This window comes from Artibeus jamaicensis, unplaced genomic scaffold (genome assembly GCF_021234435.1).
Source record: "Artibeus jamaicensis isolate MK-2021 breed Jamaican fruit bat unplaced genomic scaffold, CSHL_Jam_final scaffold_916, whole genome shotgun sequence".
Taxonomy (NCBI): domain Eukaryota; kingdom Metazoa; phylum Chordata; class Mammalia; order Chiroptera; family Phyllostomidae; genus Artibeus; species Artibeus jamaicensis.
Genome location: NW_026522059.1, coordinates 5740696 through 5763697, shown reverse-complemented (window position 1 = coordinate 5763697; position 23002 = coordinate 5740696). Strand labels below are relative to the sequence as shown.

Genomic DNA, 23002 nt, shown 5'->3' with positions numbered 1-23002 from the left:
AGCAACTGTTCTGAGTTCTGTAAGCCCTGCTCGTGCATCATTGAAGCCGAGGGTACTGATGGGGACCCCCAAACTCAGATGAGGAACCAAGGGGAGGCATCAGCACAAACAGCTCTCTCCACCTCCTCCTGGGGGAAGGTTTCTACCATCATCTCCGGGGTTGGGGAGGTCGTCTGGGTGCCGTGGTGCTGCAGGTCTGGCTAGTGGTACGTAGCCAAGTCTGAATTAGGTGTGTAAGATGCGCAGGCAGAAACAGGAAGATGTGGCCATGTGCACACATTTTTAAACATGCCATTGAAATCCCATGTGAATCTCTCCAGGGTACAGGTTCGGTTTCCTCATTCAGTTTTTGTTGTCTTCCTCAGGCACCAGGTTTAACTCACTCCCTGCACTGTGTCAGCCCAGGGCCCAGCCTGGCTTGTTGGTGCCAGTGTGTCCCCTGCTGCTGTGTCCCAGTCTCTGAATTGCTGCAAGCATCACGGGTGTTTGTTGAGCACAGGTATTAGGTTTCTATGACCTCGGGCAGGCAGGAGAGTTGGCATGACTCCTACCCATGAGTCTTTTAACATGCGGCCGTTCACCTTCACATGCCACAGATTCACAGCAGAGAGAGAAACGCTACTTCCAGAAAGAACTGCTTTCAATTAGCTGATGATCTAGCTGAAGCTTGGTGGATTCTGCAAGTGCAGCCAACTTGAGCTGCGGCCAGGTGAAGAGATGTTGCCCAATTTATTGTTAGGTCCCATGGATTTATCAAGGCCTCACACAGACTTGCAGATATTCTCAAGGCATCTTTGTTTTAAGGCTGAAAAAAAGAAGAGGGAGCTCAAGCACCGAGAAGGAAATGCCACCAAAGCATTAGTTCTGACCGCACCAGGCTCTTCCGGGGGGCAGGCATGTGCAGTGCCTCAGACAGGGAGCGCCCCAGACCCTGTTCCCTCCACTGGGACGTGAGAAGGAACCGGTGCAGGATCCCCCTCGCCGGGTAGCAGCAGAGTCAAGTCGAAAGCAGCCTTCATTTCTCCATGCTCTGTTCAGTGACGTTTTCTAACACCCAGTTCTATCTACCTCCTCTCCCCGGTTTGCATAAAACTAATCTAAACTCATTACAGTGTCGTTCAATAAATGTACTGTGTTGTTTGTGTGGTGATTTTAACGTGATAAGAACAAAAGAAGAGCTACTGAGTCATGAGTCGTTGGCAAGATTTCTCTGTCCTTCTACCTACACCAGGTAAAGGGAGCTCTCTGACTGCTGAGCTTCCTGGGCCCCACTCCCAAGGCTTGGCTTCTGTGTTGCAAGGAAAGAAAAAAGGATGATGATAGGAAGAGAAGACAGGAGCAGTGGGAGGGTAGATTTGCATGAGAAATTAGGGAACGAGTCCCTGGCTGGGTAGCAGCTCAGTTGCTTCAATTGTCCTCCCCATATGCCAAGGTTGCGGGTTCAATCCCTGGTCAGAACACATGCAAGAATCAACCAATGAATGTGTAAATTATTGGAACAAGTTGGTGTTTCTGTCCCTCCCTCTCTCTCTAGTCAATTAATTAAAATATTTTTTAAATGAAATAAGGGAATGTGTTTCAGAGGAAAGAAACTATGAGGCAAAAGGAAATGAAAATAAACCAAGGATGCATCTGGGCACCAAGGAGGGGCCAGGAAGCTCGATTTTAGGAGAGTTATGGGTGGTAAGTTGGGAAACAAAGGCTTTGAAGTGGCAGCTGTGGGAGGTAAGAAATCACGGCCTGCAAAAGTATAAGAAGAGCCTCTAAGAAGTGTTGTCGTGGTGCACATTCGTTGTTCCTTAAGGGCCACAGGGTAGCTGAGCTCTCTGTCTGGGTGAAACATGGCCAGGTCTGGGCCCTGTGAGCGTGCGCCTGGCTTACACCTGGGTCACACTGAGGGGTCATTCTTCAGAGCTTAATACGGTAGCATGGTTTTTAGAAGAGCAGAGTCCCTTGACCAGACAGGCTGGGTGGATGGCACAATGAAATGGCCACATGTTGGTTTTAGGCCTTGATAGACTATGTCAGCCCCTGTGTCTGGAGGAGGGGGAGAAAAACAAGCTAATGCCGGGCATCTCCAAGAGCACATGGGCTTTGATGCCATGGGGATGAGTGGAGAGGGACCACACACCTGCTTCCAGCAACTCACGCTGCCTCTGTAGCTTGAACTACTTGTCCGTACCAGCTTTGGTCAGGAGTTGGAGGCCTCTGTGGACTTGTCTTCCATGTGACTCTTTGTTGCTTATTTGTGTTTCTAGCTTACGTGAGACTCAGGAAGGATCAAGTCACACACAGAAAATGACAGTGCTTGCTCTGGCCGACTCCCACTTTTGTTTTTTAAATACCTTGTTGCAAACATCAAACTGTTAGGTGAAGGGGACTCTGTAATACCCTAGGCTCTTTTTGTCTAGATCATGATGACTAGACGAGTATTGGACCCTGACTCAGGCGGAAAAACTGCTCGGAGTTCTAGAACCTTTCCAGAGATGCATTTTCTTGCCAAGTCACAACATAGCCACTCTGCATACTCACTGTGAGAGTAGGGCACCCTTTCTGCCCTCTGACAGATGAATGTGGCGTTCTTCAGGAACCAGGCGTAGGACTCAAGACAGAACCTGAAACGTTAAATCAGAGTAGAGAGCCACCACTACTTTCTGTGGCTGCTGGAAGACAAGCAGAATTTTAAAAAGTCATATTGGACAATTGCTTGCAGCAAAGACCACCCCCCCATCTTTACAGGGTGTGGGAGGGGAGGTGCAGAATGAGCAGGAAAAAGAGTACACTTTAGAGTCAGAAGGGCTTATTTTTCATCCTCGCATCACTGCTCACAAGGATGCATGACTTTGGACTGATTTCTTGATTCTCTGGACCTCAGCTATTTCATCTCTAAAGGAAAGGCGATAACAGAACCTACACTTTGGAGGATTAAATGAGATGACTTTTGCAAAATTCCTGAACAGAGCTTGTGATAGGTGCTCAGTACAAGATGATGTCCATTTGTCTGTGTGTATGTGAGATGGAGTGAGTGTACAGGGTATGACGGTTAAAGGTGCAGCAAAATACTCTGCAAAATAATACCCTGCTCTTGGCTGGTGCCCACACAACCACTTCCAAGGGCCACGGGGAAAGGGCACCAATTACATCAACAGGAGGAAGGGTTTATAGGGCTGGCCACGTGGCCCACTCACTGCGGACTCGGAATTCACTTCCCCTGAAATATGAGGAGGGTGAGCCCAACCTTCCCCAATTTCTCTTCCATTTGCATCATGCTGTGATTCTAGCACACTCTGGGGAGCAACTAACTACTCAAGCAAGTTAGGGGTAAAGATTTCCCACGTCTATCACCCTCAGTTTAAAACTGAGGCTCAGAGAAAAGTGGATTTGCCCAAGGACGCGTTGCTTTCAAGGGGGCAAGCTGGATTTTAACCCAGGGAAGCTGCTCCACGCCAGAGCACGCTCCCGTTCTGTAACTAGGCAGTAAGACCCAGCTAGAAAAAACAGAGCCCCAGTGGTTCTAGAGAGGGAATTTAACACTAGGAATTAGTTATAAAGGGGTTAGAAGGACTCTAAAAAGGTTAGAAAAAACAGAAACGGCAATATTGCTTAACAGAGAAGTAAGGGAAGAGAAAATCCTTGGCCTCTCTACTGTGCTCCCATCTCCTGCCAGTATCTTCCACTGAATGAACTCACAGGGGCGGGCTGCAAAGGTTTCCTGGGAAACATGAAATGCACCAGTCGGCATGCCTGCCACTCCACCACCTTGAGGAGCAGACTAGAGGAAATGCAGAGTGGATCTGAGAGTCAAGTGGAATGGTGACCGTCACCGGGGCTAGTTTTGTGGTGAGTGCGTGACCTGGGACTGTCGACAGGACATCTCAGAACTTTGACATATCAAGCATGGTCAACCGCTGACATGGCCACTGGGTATTTGGCTACTACATGTCTAGGATGCTGGAGGTGGGGTTCAAACTCAGCTGTGAGAGTGGATAAAGGAGCAGGACGCCAACAACCACAAGTGTATCTTCAATTAGCAACCACTGAGCGCAGCCCCCCAGGCACCGTGCAGGAACGATGACTAGATGATTTCCTTTTAACTCACCCTCACAACAATCTGGCAATGTAGGCAAGAATGCCGCTACCCTTCTACGTGAACGGGATGCCTCCACCTTGTTGCTAACACCCTTGGGTCTATGGATCTTGCTTATTTCCCTCTTTGGGTGGAGGAAACAGCCACCGTCATTAACAGACCCAAGTCCTGGGCCACAAAGGAGGTGGAGAAAGGCTGCAAACCCGAACTTGAGGCTCAGAGCCAGTGGTGAATGGAGACTGGAAAAGCTGAAGGATAGAATGGGTAGACTTTGACAATAACATTGAAGATCTGAGACTGGCCTCACACCCTGGGGCGGGACTCTCGATCCAGGTTGTTCGGTTCTGAGTTTACAGCCAAGAATAAGGATGTGTGACGTGAGTAAGGATCCGGAAGACAGACTAGCGTGCCAGCAACTCCAGAGCAGGTGAGTGCCCAGGCCCAACCTCCTTAACAGAAGACGAGGTCCACCCTCTCATTTCCTTCTTATCAACCTTCTCATGTGGCCTGAAAATGACTGCTAGGGGGTCATGAAAGAGCTGCCATGTAGATGGACACGCCCTCTGATTGTCACCTTCCAGCCAGTCGCACCAGGCTCAGGGCACTTGGGTTGAAGAGCCACTCAAAGTCCTCTGTTGCCATTCCACCAGATAGGACACAGTGACTCCACTACACTTACTGTGTCAGGCTCTGAAGTTGGTTCTGGGGACCCAGAAGTGAATGAGGCTCCATCTGGCTCTCCAGAAGGTGACGGTCTAGTGAAGAAATCGGCCGAGAGTCTGTTCCCTGAGGGACCCCTGTCACCTGTCTGTGGATTAGTTAAGGCCTGCCACCTCTGGCCTACAGAGAAGCCGTGTAGAACAGGAGGCATGTAAATACCAGGAAAGCAACTTGGGGCCCGGCTTACCTCATGGCCTGCATCCTGGGGTCCCTCCTCTGGCTCATGCAGAGGCATTGCTGGAAAAATCGGCACAGCTCCATCAGGCAAGGGTTGAGCTTCTGGATGGCCAGGGCGACAGGGACAGCTGTCACGGCCCCCTCTCTGAGGAGCTGCCGAGGACACCCTAGAAGACATAATCCTAGACCCCTCAAATCAACACAACTGTAAGAGCCATCTTCCGTTTGATTGGTACTGTGCTAAGTGAATAGAGCCTTGCCCCTGATCTCAGGTGGCTCTGAGACAGGCAGGTGAACATGGCGTTGCTTTGCTGCTGCCCGGTAAAGCTGCAGGTCTGAGAGACGGGTGGGAGGACACGTGGGGATCCGGCTCCTGGAGGAAATCAGAGACGGTTTCCCTGAGGAGTAAATATGAACAAGGACCTCAAACACTGAATGGGCTTTGGGTTTAGATAGAGCTGGGCTCAAAACCGAGTCACTTTTAATAAGTAGGACTCACTCAAATTGCTTAATGAAGATCACATTATCTATCTTGAAGAATCATTGCACAGAAAACATAAAAATAGGCATAACTCAGTGCCGGGCACACAGTCGGAGCCCAATAAATATTTGTTGAGTGGAAGAATGAGTGAATGCTAAAAATGTTGTGGCATACTGTGTTTGTGAATGGGCAGAACATTTACTGAAAGATGCCAGAACTCCTTATTTTATATTTATATTTCCCATTAGGATGGATGGAGCTGTAAGTAAATATACATATATAGATGCAGATTCAAATAAAGACATACTCATATAGATACAGGTGGGGTTAGGGTTGGGGTTAGGAAGGCAGGGTTCTTTGGAAAAGACGGTAATGCTGGGAAAATCGAAGGCAGCTGGAAAAGAGGATAGCCAAACAGGAGGTGGCCCGACTCCAGGACAGAAGCCATCAGCGAGCGTCTGCAGGAGTGGAGCAGGCTTTGAGGGCAGGACGTGTGGACATCGCTGATTCACGGGTTTGCCAGGAGTCAGAGCCGACTCAACGGCACACGACAACAAAGACATGGATACAGAAAACTCGTTTTCTCAAAGCCAGTCTGACGACCTCTGCCATCTGCACCGCGGCTGGGTTTCTTTAGAATCCCTGGGGGAAGGAAGGGCTATCACTTCCTACGGTTGCATAATCGTGTCTTTGTGTCTACAAGGCCCTCTACTGCGGCTGAGAGTGGGTGGAGGCAGATCTGCGGTGATGTGAAAAGGGAGGCTGTGTGCAGGCTCCAGCGATTTAATAATGCCGTTGACACATGGACTGGACGGTTGGGGGACATTGGGGAAAGCAGGATAGAAAGGCATCCAGGCCTGGGAGGGGCCTGAGGGCCCATCCCGCTATGAAGACCTCACTTCGTATCAGTTTCTCCCTTATGGAAACAGGAGGGAGGAGAGTTGAGGCATCCAAAAGCTGGGAAAATGCTGCCCAGACCACAGAAATGGGGCGCCCTGAGCCTCCAATGACCCAGGTCCAGGCTTGGGAAGGTGTTTCCTCTAGAATTTCAGAAACACGTGCAAGGATGGGGAAGGCAGGGTGTCCTTTAAAACAGAAAAAAAAACGAACCCAGAAAATGGGCGTTGGGATTTGGAGTCATTCAGCACCCTCCTTCCCCTGTCCTCTGCTAACACCACGCTCATGAGAAAAACCACTTCCATCCGCGAGGCACACAACACGTTCTCAATAGGTGTTCACTTAATACAGGCTGACTGAATTAAATTATACGGAGCTCTTTAGTTCCGAATCACTTCCACCCACGTTATCTCCTTTCAGAAAGAATCCTGTGGGGAAAAAGGACACTTTTAGTGCCCATGCAATTGGCATTCTCGCTCTACAGCCAGCCGATGGCACTGGATTCTGGAAGCTGGGTGCTGGGGGCCACCTCACCAGTACACGGGAGACCTAGGATTTGAGTCCCAGCAGCCGGACTCAGAGTTGATCAAACAAACCTATTTTTTATTATACTGTGCAATCTCGTCCAAAACAAACAAAAGCAACTGGAGTGACAGGGTGCTGGTACGTACTTGAAACTTGAACTTGGTGGAGTCCAAGGACCAGGGCTGGCTCTTCTCCAGGGGTAAATGGCCACAGGAAATCACCTGCAATGAGCAAGAATGACCTCAGAAAATCCCAATGAAATGGTCTTAGGTTATACACGCAAACAGAGAATCATAGCACCTTAAGAGTAAAGCATTCTTGCAACCAAAGAAAAATTGTGGCCAAGAGAGAGGAAGTGATTTATCCAAGATCAGAGAGCAATGTAACAGCAAGGCTTACTTCTCCTGCTAGAACCAGTGAAGTACAATCACCAGCTTAGTCTGCCTTCTGGCACCCCATGCCACTGCGCCCCTGCCCCAAAGCTGTTCCTGCTTATGGTGTTGCGTTGCTCTTTCCAGCGCATGTTCTTACCTGTCTCTGGGTACCTGGGGGCCGGGGCCTTGGTCGGACTGGAAGTCTGTGTGCCAGGGGTGAACGTTCCTGGAAGGAGAGGAGACAGAGGTAAGCCTGCATTTCACAGGGTGCTTGATTGGGAGCAGAGGCCTCAGGCCACCAGTCCTGCCCTGTGCATCCCACGTTGGTTATCGAGCCAGGTTCCAGGCAGGGCACTGAGGATGCAGAATTGAGTAAGAAACCGGACCCACAGCAGAGGCAAGTCCCAGCAGTAACTGCAACCCGGTGCACTGGTGCCACAGGAGACCCACTAATGCCGGGCACTGCCCGGTGTGTCCCGGTGCTGCCCAAGCAGGGTCCCAGCACAGGTGCTCCCGGGCAAAGGGAAGGTGACACGCTTTTCATTCACCTGAGTCTTGGGTACACACGCACTCCATCCCCACCCTGTAGGTGGCCTGTCCTCTTCATGGCAGAGCAAGGGCTCATCCTTTCGATCACAAAGTCCTGGTTTAATGGCCACAGGATATGACCCCTGCTGTCAAGATTCTGGCCTTTGGCAAAACCAGCCAAGCAGCCTCCTTATGGGGAAGTGGCACCTGAAGAAGAACCTCCTCCATTTCTAAGATGACAAAACCAGGACTCAGAGAGATGGAGAGAACTTCATCAGGACACAGAGCCATAGTCAAGTGAGGCCTTCGACACAGCTGTGTCGGAAATAAAGACCAGCGCTCGTGGGCTGTGCTGGCTGCTGCCGCCCAGCTGGCCGGGCCCAAGCATGTTAATCCTTCCTTGTCCCCATGCACTTGTGTCATTCACCGATGAAGGCCATCACGTTTGTTTTTCCAGGTCTGTTTGTGTAATCGACTTTATTAGTGTAAAGCTCAGGCTTTGTGTTTATGCCCATTAAAATTCATCTGCTCCTTCCCCTCCGTTTCTTAAGAAATTCAAAAACTCTTAAATAGAGCCTGCTGTGTTTCAGGGGAACTGGAGATGAAGAACACAGGCCCTTGAGGAGAGCATTGCCCACAGGGGAGGGAGGTCAAGTTCAGGGACATTGACAGCCCAAGGATGGTAACTGGTACTGTCCATTGACTGGGGAGGAGTGTGGCAGGAGGCCCTCTGGCTGTAGGATCAGAGGAAGTGATTTTTAAAATAAAGAAACATTTTTGTATAATTATAGGCTTAGAAAATGTGGAAAATTCCCAGCTTTGGAGTGAAGAAAAGTAAGTCTTATCTACTTTCCAGATGGAGTCCAGGTTAATATGTTGTGAATTTCTTTTCAGTCTTATTTGGTTTTGTGTCCTGTTTTCTCTGTATTTTTATTACACACACATGCACACACATAAGTACATATACATATTAGAGTTGGAATCACACTAGATAATTTTTAAGTGCCTTTAAGAGCCCAACCCTTCCCCATATTACATATTACATACTATTACTTTAATTATATTTACGTATGTAATCGATGTATGTGCTGCATTATACTACACGTACATGATGTATATGTCATAATAGAATAACTTTAATGTATAGTAATACTATGCCAGAAAAGCAGTTGAATTGTCTGAGGTGAGCAATGCCAGCTTCCTGTGGTCTCTTGCTTAGTGGACAGTGAAAAGGGGAAGGGGAGAAAAAACTGGCAAGAGGGTGCATAAAAGAGGTGGGGTGAGAAAGTGCTGTGAGGAGGGGGTTTTCCTTCCTCCCTCCCTCCCTCCCTCCCTTTCCTCAAAGATGGGAGGGAAGAGATGGGGTAAAGAAAAGGAGAAGAGAGCATTTGTGCTGTGATTTTTAATTGTGTTGCTAACATGCTTTATTACATTTCTGCATGCATATTATATTTTAAAAAGTTAGAAAGGGTTTTAAAAACAGATGCTAAATTTAGTTTAGAAGTGGGGGACTTGAGAGAGAGCATCCTCTCTTACCTGAGGTTGGGCTGGCCTGGGACGGGCTGCCCTGTGTCCTAGCAGGAGGCTCAGGAAGGCTCCCTAAGGTCCCGGTCTGTGCACTCTGCTGGGCCTCTGCAGGCGGCGCTGGTCCAGAGGGAAGCGGTTCCCAGGGAGGCCCTCCAGGTGCTTCCTCACGGGTGGTCTGAGCCCAGGGCACAGGCGGGCTGGAAGCCCAGGCCTGCCTGTTGGCTGTCACCTTCCTGGTAGCTGCACAAGCGACAGTAATGGGGCATTTATATGCTTCACTACTTTGATTCAGATATAAAATTGATAAGACACCAAAATATAACCACAGGGTCAGTGCAATGTGCATGTTTAATATAGACAATCTAGGGACTTAAATGCCACCAAGAACTGGAATAAAGGGACCAAAGTAAACGTTATTTTCCTAACTACCAACTTAAAAAAAATCTCCAAATCCTTGGGACACCTAAGCAATCAGCTGGGGGGTGTGTTTTGAGAAAAGTGGGCTTTTGCAGCGTGATTTCTAACCGAGTGGCGCAGTGGAAAGGTTATGGGGTTTGAGGTGAGGGACCTGGAGGGGTGAATTCTGCTCCTGCTTCTTCCATGCTGTAAACTTTGGCACAAGTTACTGAACTCTTTCTAGTTTTTTCACTGAAATGGAGATGATAATAATAATACCCTGCAGTATTGCAGGACCGTTATTAAGAGAAATAAATCTTCCTTCACTGGTCTTTTAAAGCACAGCTAGAGTCTCCCTTCTTCATTCCCATGGTAGGAATTAAAATTCATTTTTTCGAATTTTGCAAATCCAATCCCCTTGGAAGTTTTAAACCTCTAAGTTAAGTTGAGAACAGTTGCCATCTTCGAAATATTCGGATATCTTTTCCAGAAAATGGTGTATTGTTTCATTGATTTACATATTCTTTTATACTTTCATTAAAGTTTTTTGTTTTTTTGTTTTTTTTTTTTACATAAAACCAGCACTTCTGTCATTTCTCTTGCCGTTTAGCAATCACGTCTTTGTCATACCGTAAACCTTTCTAATCGTGTGTGTCTGGATGCTGGCTGTTGTACTAAGGACATTTCTACATAATGAAGTTCGATCCTTTTCCCCATTATTGGGTCCCTGCTGCCTCTTCTTTTTTCCCCCATTGGAAACTTTATTGTATTTTACCCCTTACTAGTCCAGCCCCAGTAGTTGCCTCTCGCGAGAGTAGCTGCCCCTCGCGAGAGTAGCTGCCCCTCGAGATAGTACCTGGCCAGCAAGCTCCCTCTCGCGAGAGTAGCTGCTTCTCTCCACGGTGCCTCGCTCGGAAGCAGCTTCTGGCTGTAATGGCTGCCTGTTGTGTTGTCTGGACCAGTAAGTGCCTGTCATGTTATTGTCTAGTTGTGTAGTTGCATTTCATGAGATTTAGGGGATTTTAATGTAATAAGTGCGTGCGTGTGTTTTAATTTGTTATTGAATTTAGGTTACATTAGTCAATAAGATTACATAGGTTTCAGGTGTACAGTTCTATATTGACCACCCCAAGTCAAGTCTCCTTTCGTCACTATTTATGCCCCCTTTACTCTCTCCTACCTCCCTGAACCCCCCTTTCCCCTGGTAATCACCGTGCTAGTCTGTGTCTATGAGGACTTTATGTTTTATTTTTATTTTTTGCTTAATCCCTTCACCTTTTTCACCCAGCCTCTCTCCCCGCTCCCCTTTAACAACTGTCAGCTGTCAGTCTGTTTTCTGTAACTATGAGTCTGTCTCTGTTGTGTTAGTTTATTCTGTTGATTAGGTTCCACATAAAAGCAGAATCACACGGCACCTGTCTGCCTGCCTCTGACTGGCCCACCCCACCCAGCATAATAATACTCTCCAGATCCATCCACACCTCTGCAAAAGGTTTCTTTTTATAGCTGTGTAGTATTCCATTGTGTGAATGCACCACAGCTTTTTGCCCACTCATCCACTGAGGGGCACTGGGGCTGCTTCCAGATCCTAACGATTGTAAATAATGCTGCGGTGAACATAGGGGTGCTTTTGCTATTTTGATTTAGTGTTTCAGGTTTCTTTTAATAAATTCTCAGAAGTGGAGTTGCTGGTCATGAGGCAGTTCTATTTTTAATTTTGTGAGATATCTTTATACTGTTTTCCACAGTGGCTGCACCAGTCTGCATTCCCACCAATAGAGCAGAAGGGTTCCCCTTTGCCCATGTCCTCGCCAGCACTTGTTGTTTGCTGATTTATTAGTGGTGGCCATTCTCACAGGTGTGAGGTGGTATCTCATTGTGGTTTTAATTGGCAATTATCTGATGATTAGTGATGTTGAGCATCTTCCCATATATCGGCCATCTGTATTGTCCTCTTTGGAGAAGTAGCTGTTCAAGTTCTTTGTTTATTTTTAATTGGATTGTCTGCTTTGTTTTGTTTTGTTTTTTGATGTTGTGTTTTATAAATTCTTTGGATATTAGCCTTTTATCAGATGTATCAGCGAATATGTTCTCCCATTCAGTGGGTTGTCTTTTCATTTTGTTGATGGTTTCCTTTGCCGTGCAAAAACTGTATAGTTTGATGTGGTCCCATTTGTTTATTTTTTCTTGTTTCCCTTGCCCCAGAAGATATATCAGAAAAAATATTGCTACAAGAAATATCTGAGATTTTACTGCATATGTCTTCTTCTAGGCCTGCTTCCTAACTCTTATCAATTCTTACCTCACAGGGAAGCCCCCTCTCTGGGCTCTCCAGGACAATAAACTCTGTGTAGGCAGGATTATAACTACCTGTTTACTTGCCTATGTCTCTTTCCCTGGTCTCTGAGCTCAGGAAGAAAAGGGGACATGGACAGAGTTGTGTCGTTAACAGCCTGGTGTCTGATATTAAATACATGTCTTGATAAGTGAGTGAATGAATGAATGAATGAATGAATTCTGATGATTCTGGTCCATGGCTGGGGCTCGTTGAGACAGTCCTGACTCTTACTGAAAGAGCTAGCCTAGTTGTGTCTTATTTTCAAGTCAGTAAGCACACCTTTTGCTTCTTTAGAACAGCACCACTGAACGTGCCCTCAGGATGGTAGGGAAGGAGGAACCTCCTGGCCCACCACGAGTGGTAGCTTTTCACACTGGCATCGTTGTGCACATATTCTTGGCACCATTATCCAGCCAGCTACAAACTGACCTACCCCCGCCGTGAACTGTTGAGTGCATTTCACCATTTCGTGTGAACGTCAGGAGAGATGTTGCTAAATGCTTTGCTGAAATACAAATACCTTTTTTTCTACTACAATATAGTTCAAGTATGGAAGATATTTTCATTGGGAGATGCTGGGTGAAGGGCCCTAGGGAACTCTGTTTACTATACTTGCAACTTCTTGTGAGCGTAAAACTATTTCAATATTGAAAAAATTATACAAATGACTGTCAGGAGGACATATGTCAATGACACTTGGCTCGGCTTGTCCTATTGAACCATACTGGTTCGTGTTGATGTCTTATTTAAGGGAGACTGAAGAAGAAAGAGGTTGGTAAAGAGGGAAAAGGGGAGGATTTCACTTATTTAGGTGAGTTTAGAGGGAACAGGAGGGCGAAATGGGACAGGAGATGAAAGGGTGAGAAAGCCTCTTACCCAAGCCTGGGAGGGTGGAAGAGATGCTGCCCAGCATGGCCATGGCCTTGGTGAGAGGTTCGGGCAGGCTGTCCATGTTCACAGTCTGCTCTCCCTGTGAAGGATGTGTCGTCTCTGTCCTGGGAGAGGTTCTCAGAGCAGACCCGCTGGTGCTCCGGGCTATGTGTGGAGGGCTTGTCCATGGTAGCGTTTGCTGGCTTGTGGGTGTGTGGTTGGAAGCCATGGCTGTGCCCCTGGTAGCTGCACGTTCGAGGAGACAATCAATGACAGCCTGAAAGCACTCGTCACTTGGGACGTAAGGAAGTGTTGCGTCATTGGAAGCTCATCCCTCACACAGAAAATATTTAGAACACAGAGGCTCAAGCCTTACTTGGACCAGCACCATTTGTCACCAAAAAGAGGGTTTCTCCTGAAGTGACATATCAATCCAAAATATCAGTCTCTGAAAAAGCCACGTGGAAGCACAGTGAACAGAATGCAGAGTTGTCAGGAAAAAAGTACAAGGCGATAGGGAGCAGAGAGGACTACAGGACAAAAAAACAGGACAAAGGTGTCCCTCCTACTAGGGGGATTCAATGGGGGCAGCAGCTACTCAACACCAGTTGCTTGTTGCTGTGGGTAAGGAGAGGACCCAGGGTTGCCAGATCTTTTGCAAAAAAAGATATATCTATTCAAACATTTTTTAAATAGCAGAATCCTCTGATTTTAAACAAAATACTTGTGGGCAGCATCCAGCCTTCGGTTTGCTCGGAGGGACCCTGGCCTGGAGACTCTAGAGCAGGAGTTCGGGAGCTTCGCACTCACCCAGGACACCAGACAGGCTGCCGGTGAATGTGTAGTTAACAACCGGAGACTCCTCTGCCACCTCCCAGAAGTCAGAAAGGTTCCTTCCTGCAAAAACCCCGCCCGCAGGTTCAGTCCTGGGCAGGTCAGATAGTGGACATGTTTAACTCTGAGCCCAGAGAGCTTGTCAAAGACTGGCCGGGCACTCACCTGACTTTCCTGTCATCACGCAGATGAAGATGCAGTCAGATTCATTGGTCTGACTCACTGTAAGACAAGAGCGCACAGCCAGACTTACCACAGGGTCTGCAGCTGTGAAGTCTTTGGTCGAAATGAAAATTAAGCTGGAAATCCCTAGCTCAGGATGCTGTAGGGAAGTAAGGCTAACTTTTTACTTGGAAGTCAGCCTTGATCGTCTGGGTGCTCTGGGGGGTGGGCTGCAGTGTAATGTCATGGCTAAGGGCACAGATTCTGGGATCAGCTTCCTCACTTACAACATCGGTCTGCCACCTCCCAGCTACATGAGCAAGAGTGAACTATTGACTTCTCTAGGACTCGGTTTACCCATCTTTAAAATGGTGAACACTTTAGTCCTGAAGTCCCTGATTTGCAATTTCCAAATTCCCAAATCTCTGTAAGGTGGAAGGCTTTGTGTCATTTTGGTACCAAAACTCATTTGGTGGCCAAAGCTGACTTGACAGATGTGATTGATTGTAGTCTCTATCCCATGCAGTGCAAAGGGTCAGTCCTTCTGCTGAGTGAGTCCAGGTGTCTGATGGTGGCATGCTGTTCTGGATGCTGCCAGAGGTCAGGGAGGGTGCAGACACCTACTAGACCTTCAAAAGTCTGGAAGCATCTGAGTTCCTAACTGCTTTCCCCTTTGGGATCCACATGGACATACAGTCCCATGTCCCTTGTCAGAAGGCTGTGATGATCCAATGAGATGTGTGTGAAGCTCCGTGTTTGATGCAGGACAAATAGAAAAGCTCAGGGAAGAGTCAATAATTATTGTTGTTGCTAAGTTGCTGCTATTATTATATGAATTACGTAGTGACCAAGAGCATGAACTTCAGACCCAGATCACCTGGGTTAGAGTTCTGTCTTGGCAGAATGATCTTGGGCAGGTTCCCCAACGTCTCTGTGCCACAGTTTCCTCAGTCGTCAAGTGAGGATGAAATGGAGGTCACTGTGGCAGCGCCCTGGCAAGGGCGTAGTGAGGACCCAAAGAGGGAATACATGGCAAGCCCTTGGAAGACTCCCTGGTACCAAATGATACCTATTATCATTATTTCTCTTTCTGTCTCCCTCTATAAAACAGGAGTTTCTCCACTGCAGAGAAAACTATCCTTCTGGTGAAACCGAGTGTTGGGCTGTTAAATAGAGCTGTGCTTTGCAAAGTGGGTCCCTGGGGGATTGTCAATTGCCTACAGGTTATTTGAGGTCACCTTATAATGAGGAACGTCTCTCAGTTGTACGTCAGACATGGGCTTAGGCTCCATATAGATCTAAAGCTGAATTCCGAACAACCTTGACCAAAACAGCCGACCTCTCTGAACCTCAGTTTTCTCATCTTTAACGTGGGAGCACAGCTGACCCACAGAAGCTGACTTCTTGAGGCTGACTCAGTTTCCCCCAGCTTTGACCCCTCTGGTTTGCACACCAGGAACAGCTCTGATGGGAAGATGGAACCTGTGGATACTGGTGGTTGAAACTGGCCACACTGATGTTCCTGGCAGCCTGGCCTGTGGCAGGGTTGGGCTATTCCACTGGCTTTGATACCCTCCGTGACGGATGCTAGATTCATATTTGCCAAGCACTTTCAAGACAGACGCACCTGAGAGGATGGAGGTGGACTTAAAAATCTCTGTCAGGTAGCTGGTCGAGTTTCCAATGAAGTCCACCAGTAGGGCCGTGAAATCTGTAAGACAGATTGAGGCGGTTTCCGTCTCTGAGACTTGGTTTCAACTTCAGAGACTTGATGGGAGAGGTGATTGCATTTGGATAGTTCAGAGTAGTTTTACAAGTTGTATTCGGTTCAGTGATTTGAGGAATATTAACAATCATAGACAGAAATACCACTATTTTTTTTTAAAAAGTTGTATTTTCAGGCAGGCAGAACCCTTTGGGATCCCCCACTTTAATCCCTTCTCCCCTCCATTGCCCTCTCCCCCAGACCCCTCTCTGCCAACCCCATAGAGCTGTGTAAGGCCCATCGTTGCCTAGTGGCTTTTCCGACATGTGCCCTCACCCCGGTCATCCTACCCACCTCTGCGTGGCCTGCAATGCCCTTCCTGTCTCACCCGTTAGTTCCTAGCTCGTTTCCGTGACCGTCTCCTGCTGCAGCACATGGCCTTGCCAGTGCTCACTCTGCTGCCTGGGCTTTTGCCTGTCCCCGGGTGTCACAGGGCTGTCTCCCCACTTCCCACAGGTCACCCCTGAATTGTCACCTCATTAGAAAAGACTTCCCTGACCACACACAGCAGCCCTCCCACTACCACGTCCCTGCTCACCATGTCCCCGCTTTATTGTCCCCACAGCCACACTGTCAGCCAACGTACGGTGTGTTTGCACATTAGTCCTTTACTTTCTGTCCCTGCTACAGAACCTAAGTTCCGTGGGAGCAGGGGGTGCCCTCTTTGCTCAGTGTGGCACCCAATCCCCCAGAAGAGTGTCTGAGCTCAATAAAGAATCGTGGAATGAAGGAATTAGTGGCAAGAGAGTAGTTTTCAGTCCTATTTTTAAGGGTTGTCTAAATATAAGGACCATGTAATACTTTCAACTTTCAATTAGAAAACTAATATGTGAATAACTCATTTAAAAAATCAGATAATACAAGACCCCCTTACTCAGTACTTTTCCACTCCAGAGCACGCACTCCCACCTTCTTCTCAGAGGTAATTGCCTGCCTGCCTGGTGTCTGCATATGTATGTGGACATCCACCGGTTTTTTCATCGGTGACATTATATTCTGCATATTATTTTGTAACTTCCTTTTTCTAATTAAGAGTGTCATGGCAATTTTTCCATATGGAGGCCAAACCTGGCCACCCCCATTCACTTGTATTGTCTCCAGAGGTTTATACTATAGACTATTGGACCATTTTCCTAAGGACAGATACTTAGTGCGTTCTCAGATTTTGCTATTAAAATAATGCTGCATGAACATTATGTTCTTGCTGCTCTGTGCAGGCATAAATATTTCTCTGGGGGAAGAAAACAAGAAAAGAACTTTCTGGGACATAAGCATCTATTTAAGCATAATAGATGTTTCTTCATTTCTGTATCATACTCTAAGAAGAAAAAATTAGCTCAAACTTCTCTAGAAGAGCACAAGCAACATCAGGAGAGCAGTTCGTGGGCCGTCCCTCCCACCTGACAGGTCATTGGTCCGATTGTTCACGCAGTAGCAGTGCCGCGTGGGGAACTTGGCCGGGTCCACCGTCTTCAGGTGGGAAACTGGGGAGAGAAGCAGCCCACACAGCAGTCCTGGCACACAGCCTGTGCCCGCCCACCCACCGCCCCCCGCCGTGGTCGCCCAGAGGCACTTACTGTTGTAAATGGCCACGGAAACCTTGTGGAAGGCGAAGGAGCTGTAGGAAGTGATGCTCAGCAGGGAGAAGAATTTCTTGCTATCTGCCAATGATATTGAAGTAAGGAAACAGACAAATGCCTGCTCACAAGAACAAGTAAATAGGAAATTTGTAAACAGGTAAGAGAAATGAATGGTACAATGAACACATAATAAAATAACTACCAAAAAATGACAAAAACCAAAAATAATAAAACCAAATACAAGCAAATAAAAAGTGCAGAAACACACGTGCCTTGGCTAGGCTCCCTGGCCCCTCCACCCGGAGGCTCCTGCAGCTCCCTCTCAAGGTAGCTCTGATCAGAAATGCCAGTGCCTGCGCCTCACTTGGAGTGCAGCTCGCTCTCAAAGTGCTGGCCAGCCCACTTCTTCGGGCGTCTTCACTCCGCTCATGAGTCAGGCAGACAGCACAGTCTCCCCTCTGATCACGGAGATGCTGGGGTCCGGAGGCCTGGCGTGTCTGACCCAGGTCACAGGACCGAGACCCGACTGGGCCCGGACTGCGCTTTGAAGAAAAGGTTACCTTTCAAAGCTCTGCTCAGCATCCCGTTCACCACCTGCGTCAGGTTGAGTGCCGACAGATCGACCGACCTCGCAGGCAGCTCTGGAAGAGAAAGGGCCTGGTTTCCAACGTCCGGGTAGATAGATGTGCCTCCGCTTTTGACATTTTCTGAACTCCCCACCCTCCACCCTGTTGTCCTTCATGCTGGGCACCAGGAGTGTGAAGAAGAAAGGCAGTTTGTGTCCTCAGCAGGGGACAGCCAGCAGAGTACACTGTGACAAGTCAGAGTAGCGAGGGGGAGTCTGGGTGCAGTGCAGGAACGCTTATTTGGGGGAATACATTATCCCTGCACAGGAGAGAGTAGAGATTGGGGGGACGTGCAGACATGCTTCTACACGTATACGGAGAAGTCCAAGGGAATGGCCCAAACTCTGGATTTGGAAATCATCACTTGTTTGACAGAGGTGCTCAGACGTTGCTGGGCACTGGCGTCCCCGGAAAGATATATATTTTTTCATACCACAAATCCGATGTTTGGGTTCCATCCCCAGAGATTCATGTTTAATACGTCTGGGATGTGACCCAGATGTCAGGACTAAAACCAGTTGATCAGTCAATCGATCACTCATTGGTAGCATGCAGGTAGGTAGAGAGAGGCTTCTGGGTTAAAATCCGCTTTCTCCCAGCTCTTCCCTGAAGCTTTGGCAACAACAGCTTTTACTTAATGTTCACATAAGCACGTGGCTAAAGCAATGCAAAGGTTGGAGAGATGCCATTGTCTCTCTGTGGGGGTGGAGTCAGGTCCAGAGAAGTGGGGGAATTCCCATGGAGCCCTGGGTGGGGGCGGGAACTCACCTGGTATCCAGAAAGCAACACCGCCCACCCTTTCCTGCCTCCCCTCTCCTCTAAGACCAGACTCTGGGAAGAGAAAAGGCTTCAGGAGAGAAATGGAAGCACCCCCCATTCCTCAAGCCCCGTGTCACTGGAGAAGCCTGGGAGACCTCTACTGTGCAGTCCACAGGCCAGCGACCATGGGAATCATGGAGGACCATGTGAAAAAGCAGAGTCCAAGTCCCTGCTCGAGATTCCAGTCTCCCTGGGCTGCATGTGGCCTTGAAATGTACAGCTTCACAAATAGGCCAGGTGACTCCAATCCAGGGGGCTAATGCACCCCGCCCCTTTAGTAAATTAGGAGACCAAGGCTCAGAGAGGAAAAACAACGTGCCTAAATTTGCACAACTGAGGGGTAATGAAGGGGTCAGGACCCAGTTTCTAGAGCTACAGAGCACCGGCCTTTCTGAAATATCAGGCCACTTGCCCACTCGGCAAAGTTCATGGTGTTGAAGAATAAAATGTCAAAAAAAATTCCGATATGCTAAAGGCATTCTGCCATTCTTCATTCATTCAACAAACACCCACCAAGAGCCAAGTAGAGTCCTAGGTTCTGGGTGTACAGAGGTCAAGGGAAAGGACCAGGTCTCCTCCTCCAAGGGCTTCCTGTCTGTGGCTCGGGAAGGAGAAAGCAGAGTCCTGAGGACCTGCATGTGAGGAGCGTCGCACAGGGAGGCACGGGAGGCTGTGAGCGCCTCTATTGGGACACCCCACCTGGTCAAAGGCCCCCATGGAAGGACGGAAAGCCGAGACCTGAAAGACTCACTGTTTGGATGAGAGGCTGTTTACTCCTACAGCATTTGTTACTATTATAATTGCAAAGATTATTTTTCATGTTGCATTCCCATGGGGAAAGTGCCTTATACCCATTCTATAGATGGAAAAGCCAAGGCCCAGAGAGGCTAAAAAATGTTTTCCCTAGTTATAGTGTCACCATCAGGGTTTAAGGCTGCCAGTTACCTGTTGCACCCAGGAAAGCGCCAGCTTTCTCCTTCTTAACTTCTTTATTCCCCGCTGAAATACAAGTTCTTGTGAATAAAACAGCATCATGGAAGCACAGCCTCACACAACTTACAGCATCCTGACAAGCCACCTTCTCCAATGGTCCCTCTGCAGGGTGAGGGAATCGAGGCCCAGAACAGGGAAGGGGTGTTCCTAATTCCCACATCTGGCCAGTGGCCTGCTTCCCCTCCCCAAGCCCCAGGCAGTCCCCTTTCTTCTTTCTGCTTCTGTGAGTCTATTTTAGATCCCACATATGTGACATCACGCAGTATTTGCCGCCCCGTGTCTGCATTATTTCACTTAGCATAATGTCCTCCGGGACCACCCACGTTGTTGTGCGTGGCAGAGTGGTCTTGTTAGGGCTGAATGGCTGGATAATATCCCACGGTGTGTAAATACCACGCTTCCTGTATCCATTCAGCGGTGAGTGGACATTTAGGTCATGCCCTGCTCTTCAAGCACCCTGTTGAGAGTCAAGCCCAATGAGTTTGGGCTTTCACAGGTTACCAGGCTTTTGGGTTAAATATCGGAGCTTCGGGTTAGAGGTAGGTGGGGGCCATGGATCCCCTCCTCTGCAGTATGACTGTGGGGGATGCTGGCTGTGCTACAACAGGAGGGAGTCTGAGACACGCATTTATGGACAAGCAACGGGGCCAACGCTGCAAACAAGCTGTGCCCTGGGGTGGGAGTGGTCACTCTCCCCTCTCAGGGGCTCTGAGTGGCACTCCGCCTGCACAGTCCAGGCTAAAGCAACCACACTGAGGTCTCTGGGGGGGGCACTGAGCACCCTTGCTAGTGCCCTGGCCAGGAGGCAGAGTCCTCCGTGCAGGTGAGGGACTAAGGTCGTCTGGGTTCAGGATCCCCAGCTACTGGGAGGCTAGAGGCTGCTGGGCCTGCAGTGTGGCTGAGCCCATCGAGCTAGATGACGGGGCCCTGTGCTGTCTTCTTCACTGGGAGCTTTTCTTAAACACCACTTTTTTCCTGAAAAAAAAATTATTTCCACCACTCCGTTTTTATAATTACAAATCCGTGGGTGGATTTTAATAACAAAATTTGAAGTGTGAATTAAACAGCCCTGAAGCAGGGATTTCTGAACAGGATGTCATACAGAAGCATATTTAAATAAATTTTCAGACAGAGCACCTAAAACTGTTCTCTTTTGGGGTAAAAAGACCATCATTGTAGTATCTTTGAAATAGAAGGTATTGGCACTTTCCATACTTATTTGTGCTTAGTGTTTGCATTGCCTTTCATCCTTTGCTTACCTGTAGAGCAGAATTGTTGTTAGCATTTAAAGAGGAGAAAATATTTATTGAAAATTACTCTCTTTGGGCACAAGAAATCAGTATAACTGGTATCCTATGGGGCAGGGAAAGGGTGGGCTGGGAGCCATTTTAACTTCATACACTTTGTACCAGTTGCATTGTGAACCACATAAATGTACAAATTAAAAAAAAATAAAAATTTAAAATACAGAGTAATTCCCATCTCATGTCCCCAAAGCAAAAGCATGCAAAAAAATGACCCTGCATGTTTAGCGAAAAGCTAGGAGCAGAAGCCCCGCCCCTGACTCCTCAGTGTCCTTCACATCGGAATGCGTTGGCCACCTTGCTGCCCGCCCATTCCCGACCAATCAAAAAAGGGGGGGAAGGAAAAGGCAAAGAAAGACAAGATTGTTACAAAGGTGGTGATGGCATATAACAATACCTCCCGTTATGAACTCTTCCATTGCCAATAGAATGTCAAGGTCTTTGTGGATTTAATAAGATCATGAAAATCCAGGACTTCCATGAACCCTAAAGCAATGACCAACCCATAGAAATGGTAACTACGGCTGTGAGAGCTTGAGATATAGATATAATCCTCCTTCACAGGTAAAGGAAGTGAGGCTCAGAGAAGCCAGGGAGTTCACCCAAGACAGTGTGAGTGAGGAAGGAGCACCTGCCCATTTACCTGTTGTAGGTAAGAAGGTCATCACGTTTTCCTTCTTGGCTTCTTCTTTAATAGCAGTCACTAAAATAAAAGGAAGTTTTCATCAGAACAGTTATAACCCAGACATGACCTCAGAGAGAACTAATCCAAAATACTCATGCTAAAGAGAGAAAATTATGGAATGGTGAAGCGACTTGCCGAAAATCACACACACAGTTTGTTCATTCATCCAATCATTCAGTCCGATATATATCGGCCACCTGTAATGTACTAGTGACTGATAATGTAATTCAGCAGCTGGACTTGAGCAGGCGCTGTGTGTGTTAGACACCAAGGCAGCACGGCGAGACACGGATGTGGACTCCATCCTCACGGAGCTCATATTTTGCTTGGGAAGGCAGACATCGAGAAAACGAAGACTCGGGATTCTACTGCAAATAAGGTTAGATACTTTGAAGGGCACTTTGTGGGCATATAACAGGGACCCTGATCTAACCTCAGCGATCTGAAAGCTTTCCCCGGGAGGTGATGTTCAGCTGAGGTCTGTGGGTTGAACAGTAATTGAGTAGGTTAACTGGCTGAGGGGTTACTCAGCGTACAGCTAGCATGTGCCTGGGGTTTGAGATGGGCCTGAGTGTGACTTGAAGGAAGTGTGAGAGGCTGAGAGTGACAGAACACACAGAACAAGGAGGTGGGGGCTGTAGGAAGTGGCCATGGCGAGGTGGGCAGGGTCACCTCGATCATGTAAAGGGCTGAGGACACTATCCAAAAAGAAGTAGGAAGCTACTGGGTAATTTGGGGAGAGGGTAGAAATGAGGGGGGCACTTGGAAGGTGACCTACTGAGATTTATGAAAAGAACAGGCAAGCTGGTGAGTGGAGGACGGATTATGGAGAAACAAGACGAGAAGCAGGGAAGCGAAGATGATGGTTTGGACAGGAATGGTAACAGTGGAGGTGAAGATGATTCTGTTGCATAAATGCCATTTCGATCAAGCTCATTTAGGATTCTGGCTTGAAGTGTTGGCTGCTACCAGCATTTATAAAGAAGACACTTCTCGAACTTTGACAGGACCCACCTGTGTTCCAAAGGGACAGGACACATGCGAGGCCCACGCACAGCCTCACCGGAGCACCGTGTACTGGGAAGCCTGGCATGTTTGTGATGGTCTAGACCACCTGGAAACAAGCAAGCAAGCAGCTTGAAGAAACAGGGTAGATTACAGAATATTCTTGAGAACACTGCACGGGGAGTCATTAGCAATCTGTTCTGAAAAGGCTCTGTATCACTAGGATAGGTTGGGTTATGCAAGAGTAATGAGTTAACCCCACCGTCTCACTGGCTTAATTCAACAGCAAAAGTTGATTTCTTGTCTGTA

At 47.9% G+C, this 23002-nt stretch overlaps 1 protein-coding gene across 1 annotated transcript; it reads right to left on the bottom strand.

Annotated features, from left to right (window-relative positions):
- Positions 1 to 728: 728 nt before the first annotated feature.
- HHLA1 (HERV-H LTR-associating 1) lies at positions 729 to 22781 on the bottom strand. The gene is made up of 16 exons (XM_053660936.1): positions 22703 to 22781; positions 21647 to 21706; positions 18675 to 18718; positions 17822 to 17918; positions 17259 to 17342; positions 17082 to 17165; positions 15544 to 15627; positions 13920 to 13976; positions 13725 to 13817; positions 12927 to 13166; positions 9326 to 9556; positions 7419 to 7487; positions 7034 to 7108; positions 4995 to 5151; positions 2533 to 2615; positions 729 to 805 (listed from the first exon to the last, which is right to left on the bottom strand). Exons 1-16 carry the CDS (start codon positions 22779 to 22781, stop codon positions 762 to 764), a joined length of 1581 nt encoding a protein of 526 aa, XP_053516911.1. The 3' UTR covers positions 729 to 761.
- Between the last annotated feature and the right edge of the window lie 221 nt (positions 22782 to 23002).

What these genes read in the sequence shown, in the direction of transcription:
- HHLA1 (XM_053660936.1), bottom strand. Translation starts at nt 22,781, where the DNA reads ATGCCAGGCTTCCCAGTACACGGTGCTCCGGTGAGGCTGTGCGTGGGC. An exon ending in GGCAGGAAAGGGTGGGCGGT is followed by an intron (nt 17,919 to 18,674) that starts GTTGCTTTCTGG and finishes GTTGGAAACCAG; the next exon opens with GCCCTTTCTCTTCCAGAGCT. An exon ending in CCCCAGGTACCCAGAGACAG is followed by an intron (nt 7,109 to 7,418) that starts GTAAGAACATGC and finishes TGCTCATTGCAG; the next exon opens with GTGATTTCCTGTGGCCATTT.